At 19.8% G+C, this 24,652-nt stretch overlaps 2 protein-coding genes across 5 annotated transcripts; one reads left to right on the top strand and one right to left on the bottom strand.

Moving 5' to 3' along the window:
- Positions 1-1,315: 1,315 nt before the first annotated feature.
- Positions 1,316-24,440, bottom strand: LOC552062 (protein argonaute-2). 4 transcript variants are annotated; one of them, XM_006571770.3, is made up of 14 exons: positions 23,687-24,440; positions 22,404-22,554; positions 18,541-18,657; positions 13,442-13,579; positions 11,504-11,784; positions 11,127-11,433; positions 10,818-11,040; positions 10,600-10,747; positions 8,701-8,964; positions 7,557-7,875; positions 6,868-7,219; positions 5,840-6,173; positions 5,552-5,751; positions 1,316-4,555 (listed from the first exon to the last, which is right to left on the bottom strand). In XM_006571770.3, the coding sequence occupies exons 3-14, from the start codon at positions 18,650-18,652 to the stop codon at positions 4,447-4,449; spliced, it is 2,787 nt and encodes a 928-aa protein (XP_006571833.1). In that variant the 5' UTR covers positions 18,653-18,657; positions 22,404-22,554; positions 23,687-24,440; the 3' UTR covers positions 1,316-4,446. The 4 variants fall into 4 exon arrangements, with proteins under 4 accessions (XP_006571833.1, XP_006571834.1, XP_026300412.1 ...); XM_006571771.3 differs by having other exon boundaries at positions 23,788-24,440; XM_026444627.1 differs by lacking the exon at positions 23,687-24,440 and having other exon boundaries at positions 22,404-22,570.
- LOC725918 (39S ribosomal protein L53, mitochondrial) lies at positions 16,768-19,354 on the top strand. The gene is made up of 3 exons (XM_016917190.2): positions 16,768-16,975; positions 18,853-18,965; positions 19,199-19,354. Exons 1-3 carry the CDS (start codon positions 16,830-16,832, stop codon positions 19,300-19,302), a joined length of 363 nt encoding a protein of 120 aa, XP_016772679.1. The 5' UTR covers positions 16,768-16,829; the 3' UTR covers positions 19,303-19,354.
- Positions 24,441-24,652: the final 212 nt, after the last annotated feature.

The raw sequence follows: 24,652 nt of genomic DNA, 5'->3' as shown, positions 1-24,652 counted from the left end.
TATCGTAAGAAATGGTTGATATTAAATAAGTAAGAAGAATAGCTTATCAAATTTAAAAATCTTTAAAAATATCGTAATTCAACAAAATTTGTAAAGAATTGCATATGAATAAAACATATGAAGATCTTGAATATTAATATAACAAAAATATTTAAAATATTTTTCAATGTAATTTTTAATAATATTAAGAACTTAATATTAAATTAGCCTTAAAAAATTATTGAATAATTGTTTAACTATTCAATATTTTATTAATAGAATGAGAAAATAGAGATTTTCAAACATCTTTGATTGATGTACTATAAAAATGTGATGTAAATATATTTTTTTCGATATTTTAAACTTGTACAGAAATATGAGAAAATTAAATTTGAAAAAAAATTATTACTTTTAACATATATTAGTAACAATTCAAAGCATATTGCTTATATTGTATTATATTATATTATATTTGAACAATATTTTGTGTACAAATGATTTGAAAAAATAATAATAAAAAAGTTTCATATAAAATATTAAACAAAATAATTTAACAAATTACAATACAAAATAAGAATCATAATATTTTTTTTTTTAATAGTTCCTGATATATATTCTGTTATTTTTGTAATTGAATAATTATTTAACATATTCATGATTTATAATATATTTCATTGAAAGAAATATTTTTCGAAACTATTGTAAATTTCATAACGAAATATTATCTGTACTAATATTTTGTTCATCACTAGTTATACTAGTTTCTATTTATCTAAAGTTGTGTATTATATATTCTTAGTTGCATTTCCTGAAATTTGACCAATATCCGTTTAACATCGTATTAATCTCATTAATACATTTTCCTCTTTATTATAAATCTAAATAAAACTTGTTGAAAATCATAATATTGCAACGTCAAGGTCTTTGGTGGCGCTTTGCGAGTCACTTACAAACACTAAAAACAAAGAATCGCAATTTATCTACATAATTTTGTGCTGAGATAATATTACAGTGGAGTCGATAATGAATTAATATTAATACTGTAAAATGATTTAATAAACATTCAAAATTGCATTAATAATTCATAATTTATAGAAATCGATTTGCTTAATTTTTATTAAGTTTATCGATGAACGCCACTTAAAAACACTGACGATTATAACCTTTTGAGAATAATAGATATCTTTTTTAAAGATAATATAGCTTATTAATTAATTATGAAAATTGATCACTTGCAAATATAATTAATTACGATGTAACCCGTAAAGCTCTTCGAAATACAAGGATGTTTAACGTCATCTTATTCCTGGAATTGTTGCATAATTCATATGTATTCTTTGCACACGGCATTTGTTAACAAATGCAATACAGTTAATCTTCACATATGCATATATATATGTATGCTAAGATATATATATATATGCACACATATATACATACATAATATTTATAATATAGATATACAAATATAAATTATTTGCCTTATATTAAAATGTCTGGGACTCGTGGTAGGAAGTAAACTCTTCTGCTTTGTGAATAGACCCGGTTATTTTTATTACGCACTAAGTAATGTTTATTTCATAAACCCGTTTCTTTGAAGATTTTTTTTAAATTGCCACGTGCTTTTTTTAGGTACAAGTTTACGACGCGCTGCATAAATTCATGTATATTATCAAAACTGAACTCCAATCGGTATTTTTTTCTTTTCAGTGCAATTTTTTATACGAGATTTAAAAGATCAATAAACAATATATATATATATATATTTATATATATATAACTAATATCTTAATTCATCTAATTAAAATAAAAATTACAAAAATCTTTGTAACCATTCCACCTATTGCCCATCGAGCATTATTTACTAAATGGGATAGTGATGTATAGATAAATTACTGAGGTATATTTACAAATGGAGGCTAGTTTTTGATCGGGCGCAGGAAAATATCAAATGCCATCACAAACTTTGAAGGAAAAATATCACTACGTAACGAATTATTTATTTTGAGATATGAAATGTGAGTAATTGAATAATGAATGCTTTTCTTGAATTATATGATTTCATGACAATGTTTTAGTTTGTTATTTCTTCGATATCTTTTCAATTTTGGTATTTACTTGCGCACCGAATATATATATTTACACTGCAATGTTCTGCAATAGTTAGATTGACTTAATTCTAATCGTCGACCTTATTACGATTAAAATGGATTCGTAATTCATCATTATTTAAGCATTATTTTCGCATTCTATATTTTGGTACCTTCACACCCTTTCGGACAATAAATTTTTGTTTATTTTTTTAATCATTAATCGGAAATTGCAATTTTTTTTCAATTTGCATACCGATTTTAATATTTGCATTTGCTTATCTGCTGCCTTCAATTGTTTGAAATTGATTCATCTGCCTAACTGTTCTTGTAAACAGTATTCAAGAATTACACTCTTTTACTCAAACCATACATAACAAGTTACCTAATCTGTCACAAAGTCAGAAACTAGGTATTAAATGTTATAAGTGATAGTCTACATTATGGACTTAAATTTATAACTAGAATAAATATTATTGATAGATTAAGGTCCTTTTCATACTTTCCAAGATAATATTAACATTGTATCACTTGTAAATCTAAAATTAGAATCATTAATGCACAAAGTTCTACAAATTTTAAATATCAACTTACACTATTATCCAAATTTTACTAATATTAATAGTTTTAAAACGATTTTTCTCTTATTTTGTTTAGAATCTTTATTAAAATATCAAACATTAGACTAAAATTTTTGTTTTTATTGTCTATTTATAAATTGTTTTTTTTACATTAAATCAAATTTGTAAAATTTCATTTGAATATATTTATCAAGAACTTGAATTTCACAATCTTTTATTTTATTCAATCATTTAATGATATGATATTTAGTGATTATTAATACTGTTTTTTATTAAATAAAATAAAATTATAATTTTAAAAGATTGCGTAATATTTAAATTTTATGTGTAAAACAATGAAAATCATAAAAATTTTTTTTAGTGTATTAATGATTCTAACAATATATAATAAACAATTTATGGGGCACGGCATCAATACATATTTATACATTTTATTATCCTATCTATTGCCTCTAGATTGTAATTACTTGCAAGGCTCTTAATACAATTATTGTATCAATTAAGATTATTGTTCCTTTTAAATAGATTCAATTTGTAGATGAATCATAAACGATGAATTTTTTTAAATAAAACTTGAGGACCTTAAAATTTTTGTTTTATAACAAATAAAACAAATCTTATCCTAATAATTTCACATTATATTTCTGATTTATTTTGCATTAGTTGAATTATCCCTATTCTATTCTTATTTGAATTATTTTCTGCGTTGATGGGGCGTTAGTTATCAACCCGAATCTAATGCCATAAAGATTTCACTTAAAAGTACTTGTTTTGCCTGAAGAGATAATGTTGCGTATTTGAAACACCAGATAAAAGGTATGTATTCATTTACCTTTGTCAAAATGTTATGTTAATGTATAGTTGATATGAATAAAGTACCACAGTTCAAGCTATATCATAATTCTCGTTTCACATGCAAAAAATAGTACCTGTGCAATTAAACCAAATAGAATAAAACATGTACTTTTGGATTTTCAATTTACTTAATATTAAATTAGATATATTTTCTTGATTGACAATTCATTACTTGATGTGGCCAAATTTTTTAATGCTTATGATAAATATGATAGACATAAAAGATATGATATTTATAAAGAATCATAGTGTCATAAGATAGAATTATAGTTGCATAATAACAAATATGCTAAGCATGAAGATAGGCTATACATGCTAATATTTTATCCTCATATGACTTGAAAATCTAATTTTTTTTTTCTTTTTTTTCTTTTTTTTTATATATATATATAAAAAATGACTGATCAAATGATATAACTACATATAAACAACAAGATAACAGTCTTGCAAAGCGATTTATACAATCATGAATTTATGTTTTAATGTGATATTTTTGTATTCTACAAATGCTAGAGGAAATTTAACCTCTAAAAAAAAGAAATAAGCGTAATATCCACGGCAGCTGATTTCTTATATTATTTATTCGTGTGATCTTTATCGCAAAACGACACACCGGTCAAGCTGCATCAATCTAAAACATGATTAACTAAAAGCACCTCTTTTAATACCTACTTACTAAAATGTTAGAAAATTTGCCTAAAACCTAATCGACAATATATTAAATAGAACATAAAAAAAGGAAAAAACCAAGCTTAATAAAAAATTATTTGACATATTTTAGGTATATTTTCGACATATTCGATTATAAAAATAAGCAAAAAAAAATTGACCACTCAAGAAGATTATCTAATATTTAAATAGTCTAGAAATATCTTCATAAGATATGATGATTATTATTTTTTGTATCAATTGCATGTGTATAAGAACAATTCAAAAGAGAATTATGCAAAATACATAACCCGTTTTGTATTTGCATGAACTGTGATAGCTCTTGCCATTGCACCTGGTGTTCTGTCTTCACTGCAGCCAGATTGGTGAGATCCTTCTCCACTGCAAAAAAAAAAAAAAAATGATTAATTTTAAATTTATGAATTTTTTTATATATTTTTATATACAAAAAATTATTTCATGAATTTTTTATATATAATTAAAGATTCTATATAATTAAAAAATACAATAGTATTTATAAATAGAAAATAAGATCATTCTTCATAATGATACACTAATAAAAATTATTTACTTAAATAATATAAAAGTAATAAAATAAAAAAAATTTTTTCTAGTTTCTTATAAAAAATAATAATAAGCAAGCAAATTAATTAATAAATTTGAATTTAAATGTTGATTATGTATGTATGTATGTATGTATGTATGTATGTATGTATGTATGTATGTATGTATGTATGTATGTATGTATATATATACACACACACACACACATATTTCAATAATAATTTTTCGAAAATTAAACAAGCAAATTGATTAATTTGAATTTATACGCGCGCATGTGTATGTATGTATATTCTTCGATAATATTTTTATTCAACAAAAAAATTGATTAATAAAGAGCATCAACAAATATGTATGTTTTTTTTTTATATTTCTGAAAATATATTCTAAAAATATAAATTTAAAAAATTAAAAAATACTATATAAATTTTTCATACAATTATTTTTCAATTTAATTGAATTATGTATTAATTTATTATATTATTAAATTTAATTTATAATCTTAAAAAAAAATTAGAATTTAAATTATTTCTTTTTTAAATGGAAATTTATAAATTATACTTCTTATCAAAAACATAATTATGTAAATTTTAATATTTTTTTATACTAAATTTAGTTAAAATGAATGATTTTTTATTCCAGATACACAATAAATTTTTTATCTCAAAATATTTAATTTATCTCAAAATTTTAATTTTCAAATTATTATGTATGTTAAGTTTTCAATGTTCAATAAAATAAATGTTATCATTTTTTATTGCTATTAATTATTATCTTATAATTAAAAGAAAAGAATCATATGGTATTTTTACTTACCTATCATGCTCTTTTTCTACCAAATGATATCTGGCTCGGAATGCTACAAGATGAGCATAATATGCAGGTGCAGGTATACTAACAGATCTCGTACATCTGACATACGTGTGACATAATTGATAGGTTAGAGATTGTAATTCATCACTTTCAAAACGATTATCATCCCATAAAACATGATAATGTGATGGTCGTGATGTGCCCTAATGTAATACAAGTAAATGTATTATTTGTATTAATAAATATACATATAAATAGAATAAAGAAAAACATTTAATTAAAATTTTTTACCTGGATACCTTGATGACTACATAAATAAAAATCAAATTCAGTTGGATGCGTTATACAAACATCAACTGTCGTACCCGCTGGTATATTTCCGCTTTTACCGCTTTGATCTCTTTTTTCTGAACAAAATAAGCGAGTGTGATGTCTCTTTTGGACGACAACAAATGTTATACCAGGTCTATATTCAGCTTCAAGTTTAATACAAGCTTCGCGAATGGCAGTTAGCTCGTGTTGCAGAACATGAAGAAATTGACCCTCTGAGACACCATCACGATAAAGAATTATCCTAAGCGGTTTATATCCTCCAGTACTTTTGTAAAACATAAGAAGAAGTTCCCTTAAAAAAAATTAATATATAATTATTTTTATTTAGATACAATATCTATTTCATGTTAAAATTAATAAAATTTATATAAAATTTCTTATGTATATGAAAGGAATTTTTTCTTTACAATTAAATTTATTATATACGTTGAATTGTAAAAAAGATATTCAATTCTTAAAAAAATTTAAAAAAATATTAATTGTTTAAAATAAAATTCATTAATAATGATTCTTCCTAACCAGTTTTCATTTTTTTGTTTCTTACTTAATAGGTAAAAAGTATAAACTACATATGTTTTACAATTTTCAGTATAGATCAAAATGACGGCATTTGAACCCCGCGTCGCTGCTCAAGCATCCAGTGACCGAGGGTTAATATAATATCTTTAATTATCTAAAAATTAAATATCTTATTTTATTATTATTTATTTATTAATTTGTTTTATTATTTCAAAAAATTAAATTGGTTTTAAAATCTTTAAAGGTTTTTGTTTATTTATAAAAGTTTAATTTGTTCAAAATATTTGTTAGCTCATATAATATTTTTTTATATTAAATTATAATAAAATTATAATAAAAATATTAAATTATTATTAAATATATTTCATATTACGCAAAATTTTTAAGAATCATATATATATATATTTTTAAGTTAAATAAATTAATTTATTATTAAATTATATATATTTATAAAATAATTTACTTACCTCACCATTGAACTAAGTTCCTGAATAATTTCTTGTCTATGTTGTTGAACTCTAACAGTAGCTGCATATCGAGATGGATGAGCATCCATACTGGCAACTACTGCAGCTATGCTAGGTTTTTTATTATCTCCAGCAGGTGGATGAGTCACATCAGCTCCAAAAAATATAACAGGTTCATCAAATACTTTTGGTCTAATAGTGGGTACTAGAATACTATTAATACCACCTAATTTTACGTTAATTTTCAAACATAAATTTGATAGCGTTTGTGGTGATGTTTTATTAACATTTTTTGCTTGTACACATTGCGTTGCCATACCCAATAATGTATCTCCTACTCTTTTAACTTCAGCTGTAAGCAAATAGAATATAATATATGTAAAATAATATATTATCAATACTATATATATCATATAATCTTATATTTCATTATATATATTATAGAATATAGAATTATAATTATATTGAATTCTATATAACAAATTATATACAATATTATTATATATATATTATATATATATAATAATTTATATATGAATATTTTTAATAAAAAATATCTATTATAAAACTAATTTATCGAGAATAATATGGAATTGCATTTTTATATTTTATATATTATATAAATACAACATTATATGAAAATTTATTGTATTTTATTATATTATGTAAAATATAACATATATAATTACCATATACAGGCGTTTTTCCAGGTAATATAACACAAACAAGTTGCAATGATGAAAATGTTGCTTTTAAATATCTAAACATGGGCTCTACTTGATCTGGGCCAGTAGCATATTTACAAAAACATGGTTGCCCAATAATTGGCATTCCAGCATCATTGCTTATTCTTTGTAATTGTGCTATAAAATTACGTATTGCGTCATCTCGCACAGTTCTTTGTGGAGCAAAGCAGGCAATTGCCCAAACTCTAATTTCCACACCCGTGAAAAATTGTTTTCCACGCATGTCCCAAACACCACCATTAGGTATAGCTTGTTGTTTTGTCTTTAGCAAAAAAAAAAAAAAAAAAAAAAAAAAGAAAAGAAAAAAAGATATATATCACTGAATATCATAATATACATTTTAAATCATAATAAATAAATAAGAAAGATGCACCAGTGTTTCTATATAATCCATGCAATCATTATTTTATTTTTATTTTTTTTTAATTCAAAAAGTTATATAAATATTATTTATAAAAATAATGTAAATAAAAGTATATAAAAAAACTAAGATCATAAATCAAAATAAATAAGAATCTATTTTATTTCATTACTACATGGAACAAAACTGAGCATCAAATAGTAATTAAGATATTGGACTGTAAATGTAATACAAATTATATTAAATAAAAGACTAAATTTCTTTTTAAAGAATAATGTTTATGAAATAATAATTATATTGCTTTTGTTTTTTATAAAAATAATTTGTTTTCATTACAATGACAGTCCACATCAAAATCAACCAGGTCTAAAACTCATGCATTCATTTGGCACAATTTCATTTTATTAAATTTTAAGTATATTTTAATAGAAAAAACTAAACCTAAACGTATTACTATTTTTGAAAAAAATTTCATTCCATCATATTTAATTAATATTTTCATTAAAATCATATTTATTAAGATTCTTATTTTAATAAAAAAAATTTATAAAAATATTAAAAAGAAATTAAAAATTTTCATTATAAACTATATGATAATTGCAAGAATTTTATTTTTATATTTTCAAGTACATAAGCAAATAACTTTTTAAATTTCCCAAAAAAATAAGAACTTTTGCAAATGTGTGATTTGTCTAGACCTGACTGATTAAGTTGGAAGTTTCTCACCTGTCCACTGAGGGAACTTACGCGCCCTCCGTACTGAAGTTTGGGTGGAGGTAGAACACGACCTCTAACTTCCATCATATTATTTGATATTGTCAAACCAAATTCTTGAACGTATGAATCATTATTAAAATCAGCTCTTCTAACTAAATTATTTATTTCTCTTTCGCGATCTGGAGCAGAACGAGCTGTAGCTTTTATCATAGTAGAAGTCTGCATATCAGTCAATTTTTTGATACAACGTTGCCCAGCAACAATATTGCAGACCTATTAACATATATATAGAATACTTAAAAATTATATATATAATAATACTTATATAATTATATAATAAATATATAATTTTATATAAATGTATAATTATAAAGCATTATATTTATCAAAAAAATTTCTAATATATTAATATATTAATATATAACAGGATATTAATATATAAAGACAGATCGATATTTGAAAGATCGAATTTAGAGATTAAAACAAACAAAAAGTTGATATATAGAAATGTCAATTAAAGTTAATTTATTATATTATAAATAATTAAAATTTATTAAATGAAGTTAAATAAAGTGAAATGGAGATGAAATAAAAAATATAGAAATAAAATAATTTAAATTGATTTTAACTTAATAAAGCTCGATTAGTTTTGTATACAAATTTTTGAATTTGTTCAATATCTAAAATAAATATGTCAAAAGATGTTTTACATATATATTTTATATATAATTCTGTGTATAAGAGTATATAAAGTAGTTGAACAAAATAAAAAAATAAATTTAAATATAAATAAAAATTATAATTATAATATCAATTATAAATTAAATTATATTTAATAATTCTTGAATAAAACAAATACAAAAGTTGGTATGCAAAAATATCAATTGAAGTTTATTTATTAAATCATAACCAATTTAATTTTACATTAAACAGAATAGATGTGATAGAACAGACAGAAGAATATGATGAAGATAGAATTAGTTTAATTTTAAAAAGTAAAATTATATCACTTATAAGTTGGAAAATAAACTTCAATAGATATTTTTTTATGTTAATATTCCTATTTATTTCAATCTTTAAAATCATTTTTAAAATCATTATCTAAATTTTTTATTTATTCTATTCTTTCATTCTTGATTTTATATATTTTATAATTATAATTAATTAATCTTCTAATTAATTCATTTATAATAACAATCAAGTATAGCTTATTTTCAAAGATCAAATAATAAAACAATATAATGAATTTAATTTTTGGAAGATTATTATCATAAAAATATGTTAAAAATAATATCAATTTCTATCTTTAAGATTTATTGCAACTTCCCAAAGATTGGATTAAATATGCAATTAATAACTATTATAATTAATTACATTTGATTATAATTCAAATTAATTATATTTACATATTATATTTAGAAACAATTTATGTAAGAATATCATTTAAGAATAAAAATACATATTAAGAAAATTATTAATAAATTTTGACATATAAATAAGTATATATTAAAAATTTTTTAAAAAATTTTTTTGAAAGAAATGTATCTACTTAATTATTTTTGATAAATCTAATATAACTGTAAAAATATACATTAAATTTTAAATTTTTTAAACATTAAAAAAAAGATACATTAAAATTTCATCTATAAGATCATATAGCATCGTGTAATGATAAACAAAAAAATACTCTTCTTTGCAATTTTGAAGAATTTTTCAGTAATATGTTGAGAATAAATTAACATTATTTATCATATAGCAAAAAGAATGAAAGATTAATACATTTTTTTCTATTATTTTTGCTAAGAAATTTATGTTATGTTATTTATATATAATAATTTAAAAATATTCAATGAAAACAAATATTATAAATGTTTTAAAATTAATTGGACAAAATTACTAAAAACAAACCTCAAGTGGCAAATATGTATGTTTATGTTCCTGTCCAACTTGAAGACATGGAAGATATGGATGACGTAACTTCATTTTATACTTATCTAAGAAATATTTTGCAACTGTACATTCAACTGTTTGTCCATTTTCTAATTGTAACGGGAATCTAAAATTTTCACAAATATTATAAATATATACATTATATATAAATTATGATTACTTTTAAGTATACTCACGATTGCATTTGAGCAGGTTTACGTGTAACATTACACACTCTGTATTTTCGTCTCATTGTTCCACAATGTGTGATTTCAATTTTAAGTCCTTTAATTTCTTTGGTAAATTTAACTCGTTGAGAATCTGTTAAAGGTCTTTTTTGGTCTCCTATATCTCGAATGTCTAATACTTCACACATAAATTCTATGACAGGTTGTGCTTTATAAAATGCAGTTGCAGATACTATAAGATAATTAAATATACATAAAAATTATTTTTATATTATATTATATTTTAACTGGATTTTTTAATATATCTTATATATTTACCATCAATATTTAACATCATTTTCCATTGAGATGGCCTAACTGATTGATGAAAACCAAACCAAACTTCTCTTCCACCACCTAATGGATGATAATATCCATCTGGTGTACTAAAGAATGATCTACCTACTGGAGTATATGTCATAGATGGTAAATGCCTCATTACAACATCTAAAGCAAGTATAGCATCATATGGAATTTGTCTTGTTCGTCCTTCTAAAGCTTCTTCTAATGCAAATAGTGAAACTTGAGCCAACCACTTTATCACAACTCTGAAAACTCTATCTTTACCCTCACCAGGCAGTGTTACCTAAAAAATTAATATTAAAAAATAAATCTTAAAAGAAAAAAATATATGTCTTGTTTTTTATTATACTTACTTCTAATTCTATTTTATCAGTACCAATAGGCAAGGGGTCCCTTGTATATAAATTATTTCTTCCATCAAATACAGGTTTAAGAGTTCCAAATATTTTGGTATATGCATGAACCATTGTTTCTATTATTTCTCTATTAACTTTACGAGGACATTTATCAGGTTGAATATTAATATCATAATGGTGCACATAACCACGTGGCATTGTTATTTGGAAGTGATTAGCTCTTAAGACAATTGGCCTGCCTTCACGTCCTATATTTGGTCTCCGAGGACATGAAAACACTATAAATATATATTTGATAAGATTCTTTTTTTTTGTTTCAAAATTAACTTATATTATTATTAAGATTAACTTGTTTTCTTAAGTTTATTCTCTATTTAATTATAGATAATTATAGATAATTATTGTAGTTACCTATAAAATATTTAAATAATATTAAAACAAAATCATTTCTTATAACTAATCATTTCTTCATAATTAAAATAATAATACATCAATTTAGATTAATTTTGTAACTTAACTTGTCTTTTAGAAAAAAATTATGTGAATCTTACATATTTTAGTATTTTTAATTCAGTATTTATAGTTAACTCTTGATGCATAATCTGAATTTATTTTGATCCATATTTTCAAAAACTTAATTAGAGATAATTTCTATGCTAATAATTACTAATATTAAAATCAACAAAGCAACTTGAATGTCTAAAAAAAAAATTGTCAGCCCAATTTTATACTTCTTATACTTTATACTTCATTTAAAAAAATTTGTATTTATTCATTGTATATATTAAAACAGATTTAATTTTTTTTTATTTATAAATACAAAAAAAATTATTGATTATTTATTATTGATTATTAATTAATTACTATACAAAATTCCGAAACGAATTACTAGTAACATAATACAGAGACAAAAAGTATATTTGAAAAGTATATTTTGACTGTTTCTAGCTTTAATGCTCATTTTAGTCAAAAATAATGTACATGTATAATTACATACATATAATATATGTATGCAATATATATTACATGTATACAATATATATATATATATATATATATATGTATATATACACACATATATATATAATTATTCAAATCATAATAAATATGATATTCAATTACATAAATTGATAATAAAACAAATATATTTAATTAATTTTTTTATATATCAAAGTAACAACAAAAAATAAAAACAATTTTATACTATCATCATTCATGATTGTTTAAATTTAGTACAGAAGATACATAATATTGGATATATTGGATATATTGGATATCAATATATATAATATTAGAGAATTTCCTTAATATTTTTATCTTTTATCTGAGTATTTGTACTATTTTAGTAATAATTATTTTTTATAGAAAAAAATATATATATTTTACATAAATATTTTAAATAAATTATAATTAATAATATTCCATTATATTTAAATAGAATTTTATTTGATTTATTCTCGTTTTGATTAAAAATAATTTATCATATAACATATCAAGTTTTTACATCTAGTTATTATTAACTCTATTAAATAAATAGAAAATATGATGTATATAATTCTATTAAATAATAATTATGATTCAATAAAAAAAAATTTAAATATTCCATTAAATTTTATATTCTATTCAAATAAATTTATATAGTTTATATTATAATAATAATAATCTTATTATTATATTATAAGAAATATTGATTTCTAATGATATAAAATTATATATAAATAAAAATGTGATAATAATATCCGTTTTTTAATTTTATAATTCATAAAAAATATAACAACAGAATATAAGTTTCGTATACTATTGATTAATTGAAAGTAAAATTATTATAAATGAGTTTAAAATAAATACTTTTTGACATATTTTTGATATCCACTTTAATATACTGATTAAAATCAACTAAGTTTTTTTCTGTTAAACTAATTTTTAAAATCTTACTTGGCAGTTCAGGAGGTTGAGGAGGAGTGTGTGTTTGTTGTGTGGAAACAAGCCCTAAAGAACTAGAAGCTACAACACTGCTTCCAGTTGCTCCAGCTGCTCCAACAGAAGAACTTGTTGTGGGTCCAGGTGGGGGAGCTGAAATAAAATAATATATTTAATTAAATATTAATATATTAAATATTTAATTGAATAATTTATAATTATAAATACTATATATATTTACATTAAAAACATTTGGAAATATAATAACATGAAATGAATTAATATATTAAACAATATTATATTTTAAATTTTTAATATATTTTTAAAATGAAATATTATAAAATTATAGAATTTTTTTATAAGTATTTTATAAAAAAATATAAGTTTGAAATTATTGTTGAGAAGAGTATTATTTGCTATAACTTTTTAACTTTATAAAATAAAAAAAATATATTTCAAATAAATTTTATTACATTTATTACATTTCATAATTCTCTAAAGGAAATGAATTTATTGATTAATGATTAAAAAGTGTTTTACTTTTTATATGGAATATCTTACACGGGATATCTTTACTAACTAGAATTCTATTTAAACTGCAAGAGAAAAGAAAAGACAACAAAAAACAAGAAAATTTTATTCTATTTAACATATTCTATTATTCTTAAATTATATATTATATAATGATAAATTATATACTATATAAATTTTTTTACAGACATATCAATATAAATGCAAATTTATTATTTTTTTTTTTGGTATAAATTTATTCTTTGCATCATTTTATATATAAAATGATAAAATAAAATATATAAAATACGTAAAAAAAATCATTGAAAATTTATTTCAATTTCAAAAATACTTTTCAAGATAAAGATTAATTTTAAACGTTTCTTTAATAAATGCACAAGTGCACAAAGTGCTTCATTACATTTTAAATATTTTCACAAATTTTTTGATATTGTTTATTACATCAGATATGCAACATATTTAAACAATTATCTATAATTTTTTTTATGTTATCTAATTATCTGAAATTATATTTAATTATCTAAATTATAAGTGAGCTTTATTTTTTAAAACATTTCTATGCAACCTAGTATCTTCAGTGACTTTAGTTATCACATTTACTTGATTGAACTTTTTTAGAAGAATATAAAAGAATATATATAAGATATATTCTTTAAAAAAACAAAATTAAATAAGTAAATATTCGCTATAAAATATGTAATTTTTAAATGAAAATATAAATAAAAAAAAGTAAAACAAAAAATATATGAAAGAATATTTATATTGTAATTATATATTTTAGTTATGCATTTTTTATAAATATTAATATTAAAATTGAATAACATATTTTTATAAAAATGCAAATTACATATTGCAATTATTATATTCATATGATAGAATATAATAACAATGTATAATTTTTCTACATCATTTTTTTTTTCAATTTCATCTGGAATAGAATTATAATTTTTCTTAATTAAATATTATTTTCTGAATTATTAAATATATCTTGTATATATATACAAAGCAATATAAACTATTTTTTTTAAATTGTAAATATCAGCTTACTTTTTTTTTCTAAATTAAATAAGAAAAAAAAAATTAATTTAAATGATTAATCAGTTTAAATGCAATTAATTTTGAAAAATTTCTACTTTTTTTTAATCTTGCCTTTTTTAAATAGAATAAAATATCAATATTTTATTATTTAACTAATTTATTAATTGAATAATCATTGATATATTAAATAATATTATTTACTTAAAATATTTTTTTTATTTTATATATATATATTTTATATATATTATTATATATAATAAATTTATAAAAATAATTTCTCTTTAAAATAATTTAAATTAGTAAAAAATTAATATATTTTGAATTAAGAATAATTTTAATAAATGTTCAAAATTATATTATAAAAATCTATTAAAATTTATTATTTTCACAAACTATTAATAAAAAATAATGTATTTTAATTTATAGATTTAATTGAAGAATATAAATAAAGATTTTTAAATATATCAATAGAAATATTTATAATTTTAAATATTTATAAAATAATTTTTAATTTAGAACATATAATAAAAAAAATATTGATTCAGAAATTATTTATTATTTTTTAGTATCAATATAATATTTAAAAAACTTAATATTGTTTCACTGATTTTTTTGTTATAACATATAGTATTAAATAATTCATATTCAGTAAATTAAAAATATAATATCAATTAAGAAAAAATATAATAAAAATTACAAATAGATATACAAGAATCATTTATGAAGATCTTATATAAATATAAATTAATAATAAAATTCAAAAATATCAATAACACAGTAAGAATAAAAAAAAGTAGTTACATTATTATATAAAAATATTGAATGTTCTCATTTTTAATTTAATTTATTTTAATATAATAATAAAATAATATATTAAAAATATTATAAGTAATGAAAATACATTAGTAATAGATTTATATACATATGTGCTCATACATTATCCGTGCATTGACGGATCAGAGTGACGACACATTGTGCCTGTTGAACGAGGTTCACTCGAGGTCATATTTTAAATTTTCCTCGATTTCTTAAACTTCAACTTATTGCTATGAAAGAATTGTATTAGCATATGCATAAATCCAAAGGATTCTGACTACTTCAAAGTAATCAAATGAAAACAAAGGATCAGATTTCGTCAAGCATTGAAATTCTGTTCTTGCTTAGAAATACATAAAAGCCTATTTTGAAATATTTTAAAATGTTATAAAAAAAAAATAATCGCAGCAAGATACTCACGCTGCCCTACAGGATACATTTTTGCAGCTGACGGTGAAAAAGACCAGATAACCACTAATAAATAAGTAAAAAATTTAACACAAAACCCACTGACCACACAACACACTTCTCCACAATACACACTGCGAACGAGACTGCCTCCTGCAATGGCTGCCACCAACTTGATTTCGATTGATCTTATCTTGACCAATCAGAGTATAAATAATAAAACGATAATTAATAATTCTTAGTATCATTATTTTTTAAATTATTTTAATTTTCAATTTTTGAATAATAACATATTAGTAAATATTATATAAACATATATAATATACGACAAATTTATAAAACATCAATAATATAATGTATGTTAGTAACATTTCCAATATTACATTATTACAATATTTCAAAATTATTAAAAAATTGAGTGTTTCAAATATAATAAAATAATAAAATTTGTTATATTTTATTTTATTTTAATATACCGTATTTTTATAATAATTTTAGTTTAATAATAAATAATTTTTGGTTATATTGGTTACACTGCATCAAACTATATCCCCTAGATTGCTACTGTTGGTGATATGTACTGCATGCGATTGCGTGCTCGATTTCCGAAATGTCGATCCCTTTCAATGGAACTCGTACACGTTCAAAAGGAATAATAAGTGCAATAGCAAAGCATTTGAGAACTTTATCTTTAAAACCAGTTAAATCAATTGATATAAAATTCGATCCCTTTCATGATAAAGCCTTGGAAGCAAGGTTAGTACAATAAAATTTTGTTTGCTATTTATATATATATTTTAGTAAAAATTAATCATAGTATATAATATTTCTTATTTTAATTTTATATTAAAAAAATATTACATTATAATTTTATATATATATATATATATATATAAATTAATAGTTAATTTAATTGATATATTTTAAATTATTTTCGTAATATAAAACTTGCGTTATTTTTTTATCTTTTATTTAAAATGTTTCATTTTGAAAATATTTTATATAATAATTTTTTTTATAATTACAAATATTATTTCAATAAGTAACGATTACGCTTATTGTAGAAAGTTGGTTAGTTTAATGACGTCAATATTGTACGCATGTGCAATATGAAATTTCTAGTAACTAGCAGACGACATTAGTATTTTTAGAAAATTTCAGTGATTAGTATTATTATAATGAAAGTTATGATATGAAAATTAAGTAAGCTTTGAATATTTATATTGAAAATTGGCATAAACGTGAAATATAATTTTTTATTTTTTATACAATTCAAAAAGATTGAGTTATAATTGAATTTTAAATGCAATTACACAAGGTATTATATCCGATTGTACTGTATGTTATAAAACTATTAAAAATAACGATTTATTTGATTTGTTATAATAATATTATTATAGTTATATCATTGATAATATATTGAATTAAAAGATTTTTTTAAATTTTTTTAACAGAATAATATCTAAATATTTACACTTTATATTTATATAAAAAGTATATATTTTTATTTATAATTTTAACATATCTATCTAAAACATTTTTATGACTTTATATAAAAAATTTCTTTCATGATTGAATTTAAAATTAAAAATTTCTAATATTTATAATTATATAAAATATTTACATAATTATTTCTATTATTTTGCTTGTATTTCACTAATTTTTTTATTAATTATTTCTAAATATTGATTGATACTAATTTTGTTACAATGCGCTTTTATAATGAATTAATATTATGAATATAAAATATTAATATAAGTTATTTATATTTTGTTATTTTTCTTCTAAATCTATTCTAATTAGTAATTCTATCTTATAAAGTGAATCTAAATTTTATTAATAAATATAATTTATTTTTATTTTAAATAAATGAATAATTAAAAAAAGTTTTAGATGAACATATTTATTTGAAAGTACGAATATAAATATCGATATTATTTTATTTAAAAAAATCAAGTTTTTTTATTATTTACAAATCATTATATCAAGTTGTTTACAAAAAATTAGAAAAATATGAAAAAATTCAGTGTTACCTTCAAGTTTAATGGAAATACTTTACATGAATTGTATATTATAGAATTTTAATTATTAAAAATTAAATAAAAAAAAGACAAATTTTTGTTTAATTGATATTTATTTAAAATTTTTTTTTCTTATTTAAATTTTTTTTCTTTATATTTATATAAATATTTTGGATTCTTAAACTATTGATATGATATTTTTTGTATTAAATTTTTAACATGTGATAAATACTTAATACTTTAATCACTTTATAATTATTACATTTTTTATTCAAAAAAATTCTTAATTAAAGAACTTACCACTACATTGTCCACATCCATATGCTTTACCAAGCATAGAAACAGCTGTAGTTATACGAAGACTACTTAAATCTGGCATTTGAAGTGGGAGTTGTTGCTTTAATTGTGCCATTTTTTCTGAAAATAGAATAAAAAATAAAAGATAATGCAAAAATGTTCAATATTCAAATATATAAAATAAATTAAATACTTTTTCATTATGAAACATGTTATGTTAATAATAATATTTAACTATAAAAAAAAAGTTGAATTTAAAAAATGATTTGATATTATTTATTATAATAAATATTTCTATATATATTGTATTTACAGAGATTTTCTGTTTCACATTACAACTCCAAAGATTATTGCAACAAATCCACGTTGCATTGTAAAACCATGCATTGTTTCTGATTTATCTGAACCCGTAATTACGTTTAATTTGTGTGAGTATTACAATAATTTTTTACTTAAAAATACTTAATTAATTTATATTATTTTTATTTTTAATATAAAGATTTGATATAAAAAAATTTATAATTATATTCAGAACTTAATTATATTTTCATAATATTTTAAAAATAAATAATATGGTATAAAGTAAATACAATAACTAAAATTACAATTAAATTTTAAAAAATCTCTTTAGAAACAAATTTGATATTTTCATATCTTTTAGTATCTGGTGATAAAATAGTATGCAAATGTGCAAACTTGACATCTTTAAATCTTTTGGAACTTTACAACAAACACATCACATCTTTGTCTCCGTCTGAAGATTAAATTAAAAAGAAGTGATTTTTTTTTGTAATAATATAATTTGGTTATTTATTTTTTTTCTTCCTAATCAAATTTTAAAAAACATTGAATTTTTACAGCATAAGAAATAATTTATTTTTAAAATGGCAAGTCATACTTCAAATAATAAAAATTATAACATGAAACTGATTGACACACTTTATAATCAAGTTCCAGCTTTTACTGATGTATTTGATGAAGAAACATGGTATATTTTTGTTGCCTGTTTTGTAGCAGGAACATTTTTAGTTGCATTTATTCTTTCAAGATTTATTACATTGAAACCTGTAGAATAAATGTATCATGTTGTTTACAAAAAAATGTAATTCATATTCATATAGAAAAAATATTAATTTACATTTAGTTATATACATTATATATATTAAAATTTGTTAAGATTGTAATAATTATAATTTTTCTGTATTTTCTATAAATTGTAAATACAAAGATCTATAGAATTTTTCTTGCAACTAAAACAATTTATTACAAAATATATTGTAATTAATTAATATTTTATATAAAATATTATGTAATTTGAACATATTTTCAATTACTTGAAATATTCATTTAGTAATTATATAATATTCTTTTTATCATAATTCATTAATTTTATGTGTTGTAAAGATACACTCTGAAATTAATATTTACACTGCGAAAATTTTATAATTATATTTTTATAATTTTAGTAAACATTAAACAATTCATATTTTTAATGTGAAATTTTTAATGTAATAAAAATTGTTTAATATTTAATAATAAAAAATTAATGAAATACGAATATAATGTCTAACCCTCCTACTTTTGATATCTATATATATATATATAACATAACACAATATATAAGAATATATCTATATATATTTCATATCATTAAGTCTATCATAAAATATATTTAGCAATAAAATTATGAGACATCTATAATTTTAACCAATACTTTTATATTTAATTACTTTTATATTTTTTATAATTATCAAAATATAATTGTTTTCAGTAAATATATATATATATATAATTTATTTGTATTTTTAATTTTGTGAAAAAATTATTTAGAATTAAAAGTTATATAAAAAAAAACATTGTGATAAAACAATGATAAAATATAAAAATATAAAAAAACAATATTTTTTATAAAATAAATGAAAGTAAAACTAGAGATCATAATTTTCATGCTTTGATCACACATATATATATATTTATTTTTTAAAAAATTTCTTACAATATATATTTACATTATCATATTGAAACATATATCTGTATAATTATTATTTTTTTAAATCATTAAATTAATATTGAAAACTGTCAAATTATTTAAAAATAATATATTTTATGTTTTTAAAAATTTAATCAAGTTTCTGTTATTGCTTTATTATAAAAATTTTTGTCTTTTTCTTTATTTTATTCTTTTCATGATACATTGTATAAATTTATATTTATATTTATTTATATTAAAATATTGTTTTCAATTTGTTATTTTTATATTTTCCTTTATTTTTATAACAATTTTTATTTAATATTAATTAAAAAAATTTATTTGTAAGATATTACATATGTATATTTACAATTTAATAATTTTTTAAATTAATTAAAAATAATAAATTAAAAATAAATAAATTAAATAACAAAATTTAATTTTTTTACTCAAAATTAATTCTTTTTTTATATATATGAAATATATATTATATATAGAATACGATTTTTTAATGTCAATGATTAATAAAATTAATAAAGAATTTATAATCAAATATGTTGTAGATAAAAAAATGTTTTTATTAATTATTAAATACAATTTTAAATAATTATATAAATAAATAATAATATGAATGAAAAATAAAACAAAATTTTATTGAAGTACAATTTTCTTGTATTTTGTATTATAATTCTATCGTATAATATACATATATAAAAATTTTATATAAATATAAAAGGAAAAACAAACTATTGTAATTAATGAAATGATATTTTATACAAACAATTTTTTTTTTTGTAAGATAAAAAAATCTTTAAAGATAGCAGTTTACGTCGTGTTTAAACAAGAGAATAGAAAGAAATTCTAAATGCAATTTAATATTACATATTCATTTTTTATTTTAAAATCTGTCACATTAAAAATAATTAGATATTAATTAATTGGAAATATTAATAAATTAAATTTATTTAAGCCATTTTTTCTAAATTTATATTCTTTATATGTACATGTGAATTCATTCATTCTCTCTCTCTCTCTCTCTCTCTCTCTCTCTCTCTCTCTCTCTCTCTCTCTCTCTCTCTCTCTCTTTCTCCCCCCCCCCCCCCGTCCCCTACATATTTCTCTATACATACCTGTGTGCGATTACAATAAAAAAAATTAATATAAATTATAAATTACTTCATAAATTATAATTTTATATTATTATATTTATTATTATTGATTATTATTATTATAATTTTATATAATCAACGGAATAAATTGAACAATTAAATAATTTAAGAAAATTCAATAAATTTAATTATACTTAAAATTATATTATAAAAATATAAAAATATAAGTTATAATATATAATATTAATATATAGATATTAGTATCTCTATTTAGATTTTAATAAAAAATTTAATAATAATTTAATAATTTATAATATATAATTTAATAATAATAATTTTTAATAATAAAATGACATTTATAATTTTAATTCATAATTATTTAAAGTTTTTATAATTATATATTTAAATTATATATTTATTATGTATATGTTAATATTATCAATTTTTTTATTTAATAACATAAATTGAAAATACTATAAATATTTTTAATTTAAATTAAAATTAAATATAAATATGTTATGATGCATACGCATACAATTTATTTCTTACCTCTTTATTCTTCTTCTCACTCTTCTTCATATAGAACATATAATCTATCTTTTATATAGATGTACTTATGCTATATAATCCTTATATTGTTTAATTTTTCTATTTTTAACGATTTTATTATTTTTATTTTTCTTATAGCTTTATTATTTTTAAATAAATTAAACTACTATAATATTGATTAAATTGCTAATACGAAATATAAGTACAATTAAATATATCAATACAATTTAAAAACTCACCTATTTTATAGAAGTAGTATTTGATTTATAATATGTAAAATAGTCGAGCACTCTTGATATTCACATAAACATTGTCCTTTTTTATTTTTTTTTATTAACTTCACGTGATGTTTTATGTATGAACTACGTAATAGTTATTTTATATATAGCACTGTAAAAAGATATATCTTCCGTGATGAAATATATAACAATAATTTATTACACATAATAATAATTAATTACCTATATAAAAATATATATATCACGTAATTTATAAATTTATTTTTCATGTTGTATAACAAATACGTATTTTCAGAATGATGAAAAAAATCAAGTATTATATATATTCAAAAGTTGTGTAAGAAAATTATATTATATTTGATTTATATTCACAATAGATATCAATAACAATTATATTAATTTAAAATACATCAATTCTTTAAACAGCCACTAATGTTTACATATATACAGCTAAAATATAAAACAAATCATCAAATTTGAATGAAACATATTAACAACAACGATGTTATTAATTTTTATTCTTATTGATTAAAAATTTTATAAGTTAATATGAAAATTTTTTTAAATTCTGCGCATATTAATTTATCAAAAATTAAAAACTCAGAAAGGGTAAGAGATTTATATTAAATCGCAAATACATTATAAAAGCAAAAATATTTCTTCGATCTATACAATAATTCATTATTTCTCATTATTTTAAATATATTTTAAATATATTTTTTTACATATATTTTAAATATACGTTTTATATAAAAAATATATACAAATTTTGCATTAATAAAAAATAAAAAAAAAGAATTATTTCATAAAAATGTTTCCATACATGCAATAGTTCAAAACTTTAATTAATATTATTTTCTTATTCTTAAAAAGTGTATGTAAAGAAAAAATATTGTTTTTTTTTTTTTTTAATAATTTTTTTGTAATTTAATGAAGCAATTTGGTTTTTCCATGAGATAAATTCACAAATTTTTTTAAATTTACTTGAAAATAAAAATTATTTTACTTTCACATATGTTTACATGTACATACAATTCAGGATCATATATATACAATATATCGATACAATTATTGTAGTATATTTTATTTTCATTGCTAGCAACAAATAAAAAAATTAGATTGTATTAGATCGTACCAATTATACAAAACGTTATAAGAAAGAATTAATAAATATAAATTTTGTATAAATAAAATCTTCTTGAAATATATACTTTAAATATTAAATATAATATAATTTATTAAATATAATATGATCTATTTATTTATTTTTATTATTTTCTAACCTTAACTGTTTATTTCTCTTAATTTCCAATATATGCGCAAAATATTTGATGTGATTTTGTTGTGTGATATGTTTCCTTTAAGAACAATAGTTTATACGAACATTTTCACGAACGAAACTACAATCACGAAAATAAACAGAATAATGAGATATTATAATCTGAAGCGCGAAATGTTTTAATGATTCTTTACTGCCAAACTCTTAAAGATTTTACAGAATGGCCACTGCTGCTTTCACTCGCGACGCGATCCTACCAAACACGATTTCAGTAGAAGCGGGACGAAGCCGCCAAAAACGATCACCAAGTGTCAAGGTTGCCATTGTACACGAACATGCCGAATATACCAATTGTGTGAGTATGTTAAATGCACTCGCATACACTCTACACTCTCCTTATCTCTCTTATGCTAGTAGATTCACAAAACAATAATATTTTATCGCGATATCCGCACTTATTTTATAATGACACTAATATCGAAATACTCTAACTTTTGTTGTAAATAATTGTAATGCACTTTTATATTTTATGCTTCATAAACGCAATATGTTTTTTATAAGTTTACCGGGTAAGTTTTAGCGACATTCACCAAAACAGTAATCAACATCCGCGAGAAAGACCCCACTACTTGTTCGATTCACCAGTTATTGCGAATGCTCATATGGTCAGGATTGTAACAAGTAAATAGAATGAGGTATCATTGTCTCATAAATTTGTTTACAAACAATGATGCATATATGATGGCTTTCAAATTTATTTACTTGTTGTATGTAGTTAAACTGTATATAATATATCTATAATATATATATATAATAATATATATAATATAAATTAAATATTTTTGCTTTTTCATTTTTATTTTAATATATCACAAATATTTTTTAACTAATAATCAGTTATTCTTAAACAATATATAATTTTTTATATTTATAATGAAAAAAATTGTAATTTTTGTATAATCAAAATATT

The sequence above is a fragment of the Apis mellifera genome, linkage group LG13, assembly GCF_003254395.2.
Source record: "Apis mellifera strain DH4 linkage group LG13, Amel_HAv3.1, whole genome shotgun sequence".
Lineage (NCBI taxonomy): Eukaryota > Metazoa > Arthropoda > Insecta > Hymenoptera > Apidae > Apis > Apis mellifera.
This window is presented reverse-complemented; position numbering and strand designations above follow the sequence as displayed.